General features: G+C 46.0%; 1 protein-coding gene across 4 annotated transcripts in view; it reads right to left on the bottom strand.

Moving 5' to 3' along the window:
* The window catches only part of FUZ (fuzzy planar cell polarity protein), a 101,364-nt gene that overhangs the window by 48,321 nt on the left and 40,173 nt on the right, over positions 1–12,870 (bottom strand). For all 4 annotated transcript variants that reach the window (XM_056541998.1, XM_056541995.1, XM_056541996.1 and 1 more), the window contains exons 7-8: positions 11,498–11,593; positions 5,064–5,170 (exon numbers count right to left, since the gene is read on the bottom strand). In XM_056541998.1, coding sequence (XP_056397973.1) covers positions 5,064–5,170; positions 11,498–11,593 — 203 coding nt within the window. The remainder of the gene's footprint in view (positions 1–5,063; positions 5,171–11,497; positions 11,594–12,870) is intronic.

Genomic DNA, 12,870 nt, shown 5'->3' with positions numbered 1-12,870 from the left:
GGTCGACGCCAAGCGCATTAGTGCTCACACTGAGTGCTAATGCCAGGGCTCCGTTTAGGAGATCGTGGGGGGGTCCCAGTGGTCGGACCACACGCAATCAAACACTTATCCTCTATCCTGTGGATAGGGATAAGTATTTTCCGCTGCAGTTGGGTGGAACAAAAATCATGAATTTTAAGCTCTGTATTGCAGCTTCAACAATGTACTATAAATGGGGAGAAGGGAAAGACAGATGCTTCCAGATCGCTCTGACAGCGGCTTATCTCCCAGAGAACAAAAGGATAGGGCAGTTGCCTGATCTTTCTCTCCCCGAAGTTTACCATCAAGGAGTCAGGAGGCCACCAAACCCATTAAATGTCGAAATCTGTGGATTTGTCCAACACTTATGTGTATGGTTTACTTCAAACTTCACATGCAACAAGGCAGTAGGATTTGTGAATATGATGCATGTCCTGTAAAATTGACTACATGTTTGCACTTTAAACTTTCAGATTTACACTATTCCCAGGTTGCTCTTCTAGATTTTTGTATTTCCACGGCAAACTATGGAAAGGTTTTTAAAGCCAAAGCTTATGCTGACAGGGAGAAGGAACCTTTGGGTGTTGTGCAGATGAATGAGAACAATTGGTAATAAATCTTCTCATCCAGGCATAAAAATACATATATTTAGAGTCACTTATTTACAGAATTGAGTACTCTGTGTGAAAATCAGTTTTGTTCCATTTAATGTACCTACAAAGTGACACTTCACCATTACAGGCACTTTTACCTTTTACATAAATGCTCCTCACAAGCAGTATGGCCGACATTTATCATTGTCTGTAGACTGTTTTTTTTGTGTCTAGAAACGTTGCAAAAAAGGTGCAAGCAGGGTTTATTTGCACCTTTTGGTATACAGTATTCTTCTGATTTTGAGTTGCAATCCACTGATTTTGGGAATACACATGATATGGAAGGGTTTTATGAACTGCGCCTTTTTGTGAAATAAATTTGGTGCTCCTACACATTACCAGCACACAAAAAAAAAGGTGTAGAAAAATTCTTCACTTACACTACAATGATAAATGCCCCCCTATGTACTTACCACAAAATAATGTGCATGTCAAAGTAATTGGTCAAGCACAGAAGATCACGGTGGAACCCTGGCAGTGACTGACAACCGGCAGTGGAGATAACTCTACCTGGACTTGCCAATTCCTTGATGGATGACGTTTCTAAATGTAAGTCCCTTTCCAATGGTTTATTTTATTATTTCACCTTAGAACTTCTGCAATTATGGGTCAATAATGTGGTAGCGGGGTGTGATGAGGGCAGATGTTGTTACCCTAGGGGCCGATGGCATTAACCCCTTGTATTTGTGATGCCAGGGCGTGGTTTAGCCTAAAACCACCCGAAGGTATACAGCTGGATCCTGGGCTAGTCACGGGACAATAAAGACTCCAACGACAAGTTACGGACAATGGTAGCTTTACTGAGGGCAGACAGTTGGTAAAGTCTATATAGTTCAGCCAGGGCCCAAGGAGGTGACCAGTGACTCCAGAGACCTTAAGGGCTTGATGGGACTTGTAGTAGGACTGGACAATTGAATGCAGACCATGCTGACTTGACAGATGACAGGGACTGACTTGACTCATAAAAGTGTGACTTTAGCTTACTTGAATTGATGGTGGCTTCAGGACTTGACTCTGGACACACACACTAGGCCTGACTGCACTGGACCTCAGCTGGAAGCAAGAGCTGTAAGCTCCAAGAGAAAGAAGCTAGCTCCACCCAGGGCTTATATGGGGGAGACTAGCAGGAAGCCCATCGGTCACTGTTGGGGTCACCTGGTCACGGATACCTCCCGGGTAACAATCACTTGACATAACTCTTAAAGATACAACACATTTTACAATACAATACACTGCAGAACATATGTACAGGGGGTTTATTCTGGGCTAGGGGTAGAAGGAGGGGTAGAGAACGTGGTCTCAGCCAGGGTACTCACTTCTGACTCCTTGGTGTGAATTTTGGCCCAGGACCCCTAAGTCCGGTGGTGAGGGGGCAGCCTCACCTGCGATGATGCACAAGAAGATGCTGGCGTTCCCTCCTCCAGGGTTGGTGGCCAGTCTCCATCGTCCTCGGGCAGCGGGACTTGGTAGCCTCTTTTGCCCGAGGGAGATACGCTGTAAACGATCTGCCAGGTCCTGAAACATTTGCGCCGTGGCAACTTTCCGGGCCTACGGCGCCATCTTGGGACTTGCCTTTTCGGCCATGTTGCTCCTCTGACTGACTTACGGCAAACTGTGAGGATCCGGCAGCGCTGTTTCTTTTATGCAGGGCTTTGGGAAAATGGCCGCCGGCCAGAAGTGCGTCAGTGGTGCAGCGCTTCCACTCCCCCCGGCAACAAGGGGCGGATCTTCACAGTTCCACTTCGGCATGGATACAGCAACATGGTTTCCATACCCAGGGGCGGGACCGGTGACCAGCGTGGGACATTTTTGCGCACTTCTCCGGCACATCTTTAACCCTTGCAGGTACAGGCAATACTTGGCAACCTAACATAGATTCAGACCAAATCTTGCACATGGTTGACACAGTACTTTTCTTCACTTCCCCGTCTATTTCACAAGCGCCACAAGTAAACCACTTTTCATTTGCAAAGACCATAACATTTTTGGCACAGACTTAAATCGCATCGGCATGCGGTTTTTGCAGACAATATTGGACACAGTTCAGACTAGGGGAGGACTTGTGGCATGAGGCGCATACCCATATCCTGTTCGCGATGCCAAAAGTTGTGGTGGTGGGGTGTGTGGTGCAGGGCAGATGTTGTCACCCTAGGGGCAGATGGCCTTAACCCCTTAACGCCAGGGCGTGGTTTAGCCTATAACTAGGGATCGACCGATATCGTTTTTTTAGGGCCGATACTGATAATCGGTGCAGGTTAGGGCCGATAACTTATACCGATATTCCGGTATTAGTTATCGGCTATTTAACCCCCTGCGACACCGCTGCAGATCATTGATTTAAAGCGGGCGCTTTAAATCAATGATCTGCAGTGGCTTTTGCGGGGCCATAGGCCCCCGCCGCCACCACCCGCTTCTCTCCACCTGCCTGTCAGGGTGGTGTGGGCCATCCATCCTTCCTGTAGTGTCCGGGGGCATTCCGGTTGGAGGGTGGTCCTCCGGTCCGGGCTGTCCTTCTTCTCCGGGGGTCATTTTCTCCACTCCGGGCAGGCTCCGGCCTAGTACGCTGCATAAACGCCGCTGCGCAGTGACGCCCGTGCACAGCGACGCACCTGACGTCACGGCGTAGCGGCGTCTATGCAGCGTACTAGGCCGGAGCCTGCCCAGAGTGGAGAAGAAGACCGTGGGAGAAGAAGGACAGCCCGGACCGGTTCACTCTTCACCCGGAATGCCCCCGGACACTACAGGAAGGATGGATGGCCCGGACCACCCCCATTACGGGTAAGTTTAATTTTTTTATTGACTCGGGAGGGTGGGGGAGGGGCCCGACGGTATAGCGGTATGGGCAAAAATCCATACCGGTATACCACCTAGCATCACGGATGGGGGTGCAACGCGGTGCGGCGGGTCGTGGGTGCGGTGCGGCGGGTCGAGGGGGTGGCGGTCGCGGTGCGGTGGGGGCGGTGCGGGGCATTATCTGCTTATCGGCAAGATAATTGCCGATACCGATAATGCCCAAAATCGTGATTATCGGCCGATAATATCGGCCATAACGATAATCGGTCGATCCCTACCTATAACCACCCAAAGGTATACTGCTGGATCCTGGGCTAGGCACGGGGGGCAATAAAGACTCCGCCGCCAAGTTACGCACAACGGTAGCTTTACTGAGGGTAGACAGTTGGTAAAGTCTTTACAGTTCAGCCAGGGCCCAAGCAGGTGACCAGTGACGCAGAGACCTTAATGGCTTGCTGGGACTTGTAGTAAGACTGGACAATTGAATGCAGACCATGCTGACTTGACAGATAACAGGGACTGACTTTACTTGACTCATAAAGCTGTGACTTTAGCTTACTTGAATTGATGGTGGCTGCAGGACTTGCCTTTGAGGTCTCCAACACTCTGGACCTCAGCAGGAAGCAAGAGCTCTAAGCTCCAAGAGAGCAAGAAGAAGGAAGCTACCTCCACCCAGGGCTTATATGGGAGAGACTAGCAGGGAGCCCATAGGTCACTCTTGGGATCACCTGGTCACTGATACCTCCTGGGTAACAATCACATAACAAAATTCTTAAAGACTCAACACATTTTATAATACAGTACACTACAGAACATATGTACAGGGGGGAAACAGGTGCAAGGGGACACTGAAGGAGGCTGCCTGACAGGGCAGCAAGGGTACAGGCCAACATCTCCCATACTGGGCAACCACAATAATGTGTAAATAATCAAATTAAGACCTTGGGCTATGTTCACACACCGTTTTTGTTCCGTCTTTTTCTCATGGTGGATGATAGCTATAGGTTTTAGATGCAGTAGCATTATATGGGACCATACTTTATAAGGCTATAGGCTGAGACAACCACCTCTGTCAAAAGATTCACTTTCTGCAATATGCATGTACAGTTTGTCATAATACGTGCAAACATTTTTGGTTGTTCAAGTTCTTCAGGAAGAAAAACACACCCCTTGGCATCATATAATTTTTATGTAGGTTAGAACATTTGTCATGCGCTTGTAAAATCAGTTTCCTTTGAAGAGAACATTTCCCTTAGCTCTGCAAATAGAAACGTCATTCTGAAACTTGCCATTCTGGTGACAGAACAATACACTGTTGTTTAAGAAATGAAAGGAACTAATAAAGTTTTATTCATCCAGTTTTTGGACATCGATGACTTATTCTAAATATTCTTCATGTGATTAGTGATTAGTACTGAGAAATAGATCCCCAGAGGGCTCATTCACATGAGACCTTATTTGATGAGGTTTAACCATTTATATTGATTTAACAGCATAAATCTGCAGCAGCAAATACGCAGCTTATACGGGATGTGTGAATGAACCCTAAAGCAGTTTTACTAGGTCATGGTGAAAAGAATAGATGACAATGACACTTACCCCACAATCCCATGATGAAGAGGGACTGAGGCCGGAAATGATCTTAGCTGTACTCTTAAACAGGATTTTAGTGGATCCACAACTGGTTTCCAAAACCTTTCCACCAACTACACCGGGAGAGAACAAAGAACGTTAAGTCAGGACCACAATGCTTCATACAATTATGGTAGTTAAAGGGGTAACATCATGAGCCTCCGCCCCGCATCGTCAGTCATCCGGCACGGAGCAAAGTTCGGTCTGGGGTGCCGCAGCTGAGATCGCGGGAGTCCCCAGAGGCGGTACCCCTGCGATCAGACATCTTATCCCCTATCCAAAGGATAGGGGATAAGATGTCTAGGGGCGGAGTACCCCTTTAAGAAGTAGTCGAGTTTAGGAAAATGTATCCCCTATCCAAACTGTCTGATCTCCTGCCTGGCGCCCTGGCTCTCCCCATGCACAGAGCTGTGTCGACCAAGGCATGAAGCGGTGAACAACACACCCCTTCCATGTATCTCTATGGGAGAGCCAGAGATATCCGAGTACAGTGATTCGGCTCTCCCATAGAGATGCATGGAGGGTGCGTGCCTACCCCCACTCTGTGCACGAGCAGAGCCGGAGAGACATGCAGGAGATCGCGTGTATCTGACGTGTCCTAGGGACATGTTAATTATTTTTACCAGTCGGGGTCTGAGTGTCCAGACCCCGACCTATGCGCACCTCTCCTCTCCTGTATGGTCCCATAGTCTTACCTTGTAAGTCCGTTTAGGTCACGTGACATAGAGGTGGGAGAGAATATGCTAACCACACACTTTTTCTGGCAAACCCAGACCGGCCATAACTTTTCATATGTCTCATCAATATGTCAAATGCTTTGTTACATGGCCATTACCGTGAAATTCCATTTCTTGGTTACACCTATCACAGAACTGCTAGCTACCACTATTTCTCACTCTATTTACTCCTGTTAAAGGGGTACTCCAGTGATTTTTTTTTTTTTAAATCAACTTCTATATTACTTCCATTTAAAAATCTTAATCCTTCCAGTACTTATCAGCTGCTGTATACTACAGAGGAAATTCTTTTCCTTTTGGATTTATTTTCTGTCTGACCACAGTGCTCTCTGCTGACACCTCTGTCCGTGTCAGGAACTGTCCAGAGCATAGGTTTTCTATGGGGATTTTCTCCTGCTCTGGACAGTTCCTGACATGGACAGAGGTGTCAGCAGAGAGCACTGTGCTCAGACAGAAAATAAATTCAGAAAGAAAAGAGCTTCCTGTGGAGCATACAGCAGCTGATAAGTAAAGGAAGGATTAAAGGGGTATTCCGGGCAAAAACATTTTATCCTCTATCCAAAAGGATAGGGGATAAGATGTCTGATCAGTGGGAGCCCGCTGCTGGGACTCCCCGCAATCTCCCTGCAGCAGCCCACATTCTATGCGTAGCTGCGTCTGCAGTTTCGGAAACCGCCGGGCTTCCAAGACGGGGACGTGAAGTCACGCCACGCCCCCTCCATTCATTTCTATGGGAGGGGGCGTAACGGCCACAACGCACCCTTCCATAAACATGAATGGAGGGGGCGTGGCGTGACGTCACATCCCCGGCTCAGGAGCCCGGTGGTTTCTGAAACTGCAGACGCAGCTACGCATAGAATGTGGGCTGCTGCAGGGAGATCACGGGGAGTCCCAGCAGCGGGCCCCCCCGCGATCAGACATCTTATCCCCTATCCTTTCGATAAGATGTTTTTGCCTGGAATACCCGTTTAAGATAATTTACAAATCTGTTTAACTTACTGGCACCAGTTCATTTAAAAAAAAATAAAAATAATAAAATGCTTTCCACCGGAGTACCCCTTTAAAATCCAGACGCTAAGACTTTTTTGATTGTCAGCACTTTCCTTTATGGAGAATTGGGAGATATATTGTATAATAAGTGAATTGTGCAAAATCTGTAAATATCCACAGAATAAGTGATAATTGTTTGATCCCTGTGGCTCTAACTTTGGGGGGGTCCTCTGCAGTCTTGAGAATGGCGCTTGTGCGAGTGCCACTGGCGAAGATCTCTCTCGGACAGAGTGGCATAATGAAAGCGCACTGTGGCCCTGTTCACAAGGGGCACTCGGAGACGTCCGTTGTTGAGATTGTAGGGGGTCCTGGTGCTCCGACCCACAGCTATCACACATTTATCACTTATCCTGTGGACAGATGATAAAGGATTTTAGTGGGGGAAACCCCTTCAATGTAATGCTTTATAAGAATAAATGAAGGTTTTCTATCTGGATGGGATTAGGAAAGGAGGATCCAATCTGATTCAGCAGGTGTCTGCAGACTTCATAAGTAATCTTGTAGCCTCGAGGGCTGCTAGACCGTCCAATGATAAAGAACAAATTGGATATTAATAGAACAATCCTATTGTTTTCTTTGGAGAGAGGTGATGCCAGATCACTCTGTTAGATAGTTATCTACCCTCTTACTTTAATAATATACAGAACAGGTTTGGCAGAGCAGAACATGTAGTTTGGGAATAGTTAGAGCTGAAAGCTGGCAGCTATCTTATGTTTATAGCCATTTAATTCCTCAGGCTCCTTGGTCTATACCAGTGGTCTCCGACCTGCAGACCTCCAGATGTTGCAAAACTACAACTCCCAGTATGCCCGGACAGCCAATGGCTGTCCGGGCATAATGGGAGTTGTAGTTTTGCAACATCTGGAGGTCTGCAGGTTGGAGACCACTGGTCTATACTGTTGTTCAATGAAGATTACATTAAACACATGCTGCGGATTAACCCCTTAAAGGGGTTATCCAGGAAAAAACCTTTTTTTTTTTATATATCAACTGGCTCCAGAAAGTTAAACAGATTTGTAAATGACTTCTATTAAAAAATCTTAATCCATTCAGTACTTATGAGTTTCTGAAGTTAAGGTTGTTCTTTTCTGTCTAAGTGCTCTCTGGTGACACGTGTTTTGGGAAACGCCCAGTTTAGAAGCAAATTCCCATAGCAAACCTCTTCTAAACTGGGCGTTTCCCGAGACACGTGTCATCAGAGAGGACTTAGACAGAAAAGAACAACCTTAACTTCCGAAGCTCATAAGTACTGAAAGGATTAAGATTTTTTTAATAGAAGTAATTTACAAATCTGTTTAACTTTCTGGAGCCAGTTGATATTTATAAAAAAGTTTTTTCCTGGAATACCCCTTTAAGGACCAGGGGTTTTTCCGTTTTTGCACTATTATTTTTTCCTCCCTACCTTTAGAAAATCATAACTCTTTCAATTTTGCACTTAAAAATACATTTGATGGCTTATTTTTTGCGCCACCAATTCTGCTTTGTAATGACATCAGTCATTTTACCCAAAAATCTACGACGAAATGAGAGAAAAATCATTGTGCAACAAAATTGAAGAAAAAACACCATTTTGTAACTTTTGGGGGCTTCCGTTTCTACGCAGTACATTTTTCGGTAAAAAATGACACCTTATTTTTATTCTGTAGGTCCATATGGTTAAAATGATCCCCTACTTATATAGGTTTGATTTTGTCGCACTTCTGGAAAAAATCATAACTTCATGCAGGAAAATGTATACGTTTAAAATTGTCATTTTCTGACCCCTATAACTTTTTTATTTTTCCGCGTATGGGGCAGTATGAGGGCTATTTTTTTGCGCCTTGATCTGAAGTTTTTAGCGGTACCACTTTTGTATTGATTGGACTTTTTGATCGCATTTTATTCATTTTTTTAAGATATAAAAAGTGACCAAAAATACACTATTTGGAATTACTTTGGAATTTTTTTGCGCGCACGCCATTGACCAGGCTGTTTAATTGACAATATATTTTTATAATTCGGAAATTTCCTCACGTGGCGATACCATTTATGTTTATTTTTATTTACACAGTTTTTGTTTTTTTTATGGGAAAAGGGGGGTGATTCAAACTTTTATTAGGGAAGGGGTTAAATGATCTTTAGTCACTTTTTTTTTTTTCACTTTATTTTTGCAATGTTATAGCCCTCATAGGGACCTATAACACTGCACACACTCAACTTTTACATTGATCAATGGTTTCTCGTAGGAAACCATTGATCAATGATTCTGCCGCTTGACTGCTCATGCCTTGATCTCAGGCACTGAGCAGTCAATCGGCGATCTGACAACAGGAGGCAAAGTAAGGGACCCCCTCCTCCTGTCCTACAGCTGTTCGGGATGCCGCTATTTCACCGCTGCGATCCCGAACAGCCTGCTGAGCTAGCCGGGGGTAGTTTTGTTTCACTTTAGACGTGGCAATCAACTTTGAACGCCGCGTTTAAAGGGTTGCTAGGTGCCGGGCCCGACCCGCTGTGGCCTCGCATTATAGAACGGGAGCGGATTCAGGTCGTAACGGTACATCCTTAGTCCTTAAGAGGTTAAATGCATTTTTGGTTGAAAAAAAATTTCTTCTTACATAAATTTATCTTATTTGTAGTGACGCTGTAGCTTTAAAGGCATTTTTCCCCTTACTTTATAATATTTTCATGCAGGCTGAGACTTTGTCAGTCAAAATTAATCTACTGCTCCAGTGCAGTCACTACTCTTCTGTCCCTTGCTTAGCGTAGTGCAATGAAGTCACATGTAATGATGCAGCCAATCAGTGGCCTTGAATATACTTATGACACATGATCACTAAAGTCAGTAATTGGCTGGAGTGTCGCATGCACAACTGTGATGTCAGCAGCAATTCCGCCAGGCACGGCGAGGATTATTATTTTTTTTCTCATTTCCAGCCTGGTCCCAGCGTAAATAAAAATGTTTAACGGAATACCACTTTAAAATGGCATTTGAAAAAACGTTTGACATGACAAAAGCTTTGATCTGTCAGATCTAGGTGTTCAGGCCCCTACTCATCCTTAGAATGAGCTGGGAAGGTGCACTGCAGGAGATGAATTCCATAATAAGTCTACAGAGCCCGTCTTCTGTGAGCAGTGAAGCGTGCAGCTACGTGCTTCTCCCCACTCCTTCTCCTGATCAGTGAACACACAGACCGATGAAAAAATTTGACATATTAAAAGGACATTAGATTAGAAAATAAGTGTTTTGTGACAAGTGTTTTGTATGTGCTGTGCAAAGCATCAAATACAATGAACCTTAAAGGGGTACTCCACCCCTAGACATCTTATCCCTTATCCAAACGATCCCTTGTGCACCCGGCGTTTGTTTAGAGTGTCAGGTGCAGTGACAGAGGCTCGTGACATCACGGCCACACCCCCTCAATGCAAGTCTATGGGAGGGGCATGGCTGTGAGGTCACGAGCCTCCGCCCCGCATCGCCAGTCATCCGGCACGGAGCGGAGTTCACTCCGTGCACCAGATGTTTGGGGTGCCGCAGAAGATATCGTGAGGATCCCCAAGGGCAGGACCCCCGCGATCAGACATCTTATCCCCTATCCTATGGATGTCTAGGGGTGGAGTACCCCCTTTAATGTCAAAGCATAGTGCCCTCATTTTATCTGGCAGTGTTTTATTTAAGAAGGGTGCGGGGTAAATCGGAGCTATGTAAAACATAGCCGATTCTGCAAACCTTTTGCTTTGGACAGTTCCTGACATGGACAGAGGTGTCAGCAGAGAGCACTTGTGGTTAGACAGAAAGGAAATGAAAGAAAAGAACTTCCTCTTTAGTATACAGCAGCTGATAAGTACTGGAAGGATTAAGATTTTTTTTAATAGAAGTAATTTACAAATCTCACACAATAAAGAAAAAGAACAGAAGGAGAGCAACTCTGTATAATGGTGGTACCAGTATTAGGGGTCTGCTGCAGTTGTCAGGGTCCAGTTACTCCGTAATACCTGCGGGGTGCATGCGACTAGATAAAGTATCAATATATAACAATAAAAGAATGCAGCATTCACTCACTGCAACAACAGCATCAACAATCCCGGCTGGAGGGGATCGCGGTCGGCGCCTTCAGGAGCGCTCAGAGGCTACACCCGGTTTGTTTCACGCGCTGTTGCACGCTTCGTCCCGCCTATCCCAGGGTAGGGATAGGCCAGACGAAGCGCGCAGCAGCGCATGAAACAAACCGGTTGTAGCCTCTGAGCGCTCCTGAAGTCCTGAAGACGCCGACTCACGATCCCCTCCAGCCGGGAACGTTGATGCCGTTGTCGCGGTGAGTGAATGCTGCATTCTTTTATTGTTGTCATTTACAAATCTGTTTAACTTTGTGGCACCAGTTGATTTAAAGAAATTTTTTTCCAGTGGAGTACCCTTTTAATACCACTGCAGACTCACTACAGAATTTCATTGAGATAAATGTGTGGTCAGTGGTGATCTGATCTCTGGAAACGTTATCTATCCTGGGCATGAAGGGGCAAGCAGCATGCAGTAAAACAGAGTGGCCTTTTGGCTTCTTCCCGATACAGCACTCTCCAGAACAGTGTAGGGAAATAATATTTTAGAATTGAAATGCTGTGTAAAATCTGGGCCATTACCTCTGACTCCACCTTTTGTAAAGATGGACTGGGACCGCAAAGTACACACACATCTACCCCGGGAACCAACTGAAAGGTGAGCAGTCTGTGAGGAACCTGAAAAATTTCAAGTGTAACAAGAATAACATTATAACAAGTGGCAAAACAGCAATATTTAGGAGCAATTACAATAATCTGGACAAAAAAACTTCCGTTTAAGTGTCACAGAGTCTACAAAACAAAAAAGTTCCCAATATGATGCTGATCATATAACAATGAAAACCTGTGCTATCTTTGACCACATGATGTAATATGGTGGCAGTTGTGTAATATACACAAAAGGGCCTTAACGTATACAGACATCATAAGCCACTGAATGTGTACACAAGAAAGTGGCGAGCCATGTAGAACACAATGAGATGGCGAGCCACGCAAAACACAAAGAGATGGCAGGCCATGTAGAACACAATGAGATGGCGAGCCATGCAGAACACACAGAGATGGCGAGCCACGCAAAACACAAAGAGATGGCGGGCCATGTAGAACACAATGAGATGACGAGCCATGCAGAACACACAGAGATGGCGAGCCATGTAGAACACACAGAGATGGCGAGCCATGCAGAACACACAGAGATGGCGAGCCATGCAGAACACACAGAGAGGGCGAGCCATGCAGAACACACAGAGATGGCGAGCCATGTAGAACACACAGAGATGGCGAGCCATGTAGAACACACAGAGATGGCGAGCCATGTAGAACACACAGAGATGGCGAGCCATGCAGAACACACAGAGATGGCGAGCCATGCAGAACACACACAGAGATGGCGAGCCATGCAGAACACACACAGAGATGGCGAGCCATGCAGAACACACAAAGATGGCGAGCCATGTAGAACACACAGAGATGGCGAGCCATGTAGAACACACAGAGATGGCGAGCCATGTAGTACACACAGAGATGGCGGGCCATGTAGAACACACAGAGATGGCGAGCCATGTAGAACACACAGAGATGGCGAGCCATGTAGTACACACAGAGATGGCGAGCCATGCAGAACACACAGAGATGGTGGGCCATGAAGAACACACAGAGATGGCGGGCCATGCAGAACACACAGAGATGGCGGGCCATGTAGAACACACAGAGATGGCGAGCCATGTAGAACACACAGAGATGGCGAGCCATGCAGAACACACAAATGGCGAGCCATGCAGAACACACAAATGGCGAGCCATGCAGAACACACAGAGATGGCGGGCCATGAAAAACACAGAGATGGCGGGCCATGCAGAACACACAGAGATGGCGAGCCATGCAGAACACACAGAGATGGCAAACCATGCAGAACACACAGAGATGGCAAACCATGCAGAACACACAGAGATGGC

Source organism: Hyla sarda, chromosome 10, assembly GCF_029499605.1.
Source record: "Hyla sarda isolate aHylSar1 chromosome 10, aHylSar1.hap1, whole genome shotgun sequence".
In the NCBI taxonomy this organism is placed as follows: domain Eukaryota; kingdom Metazoa; phylum Chordata; class Amphibia; order Anura; family Hylidae; genus Hyla; species Hyla sarda.
The sequence above is the reverse complement of the archived record's forward strand: the minus strand, read 5'-3'. Positions and strand labels throughout refer to the sequence as shown.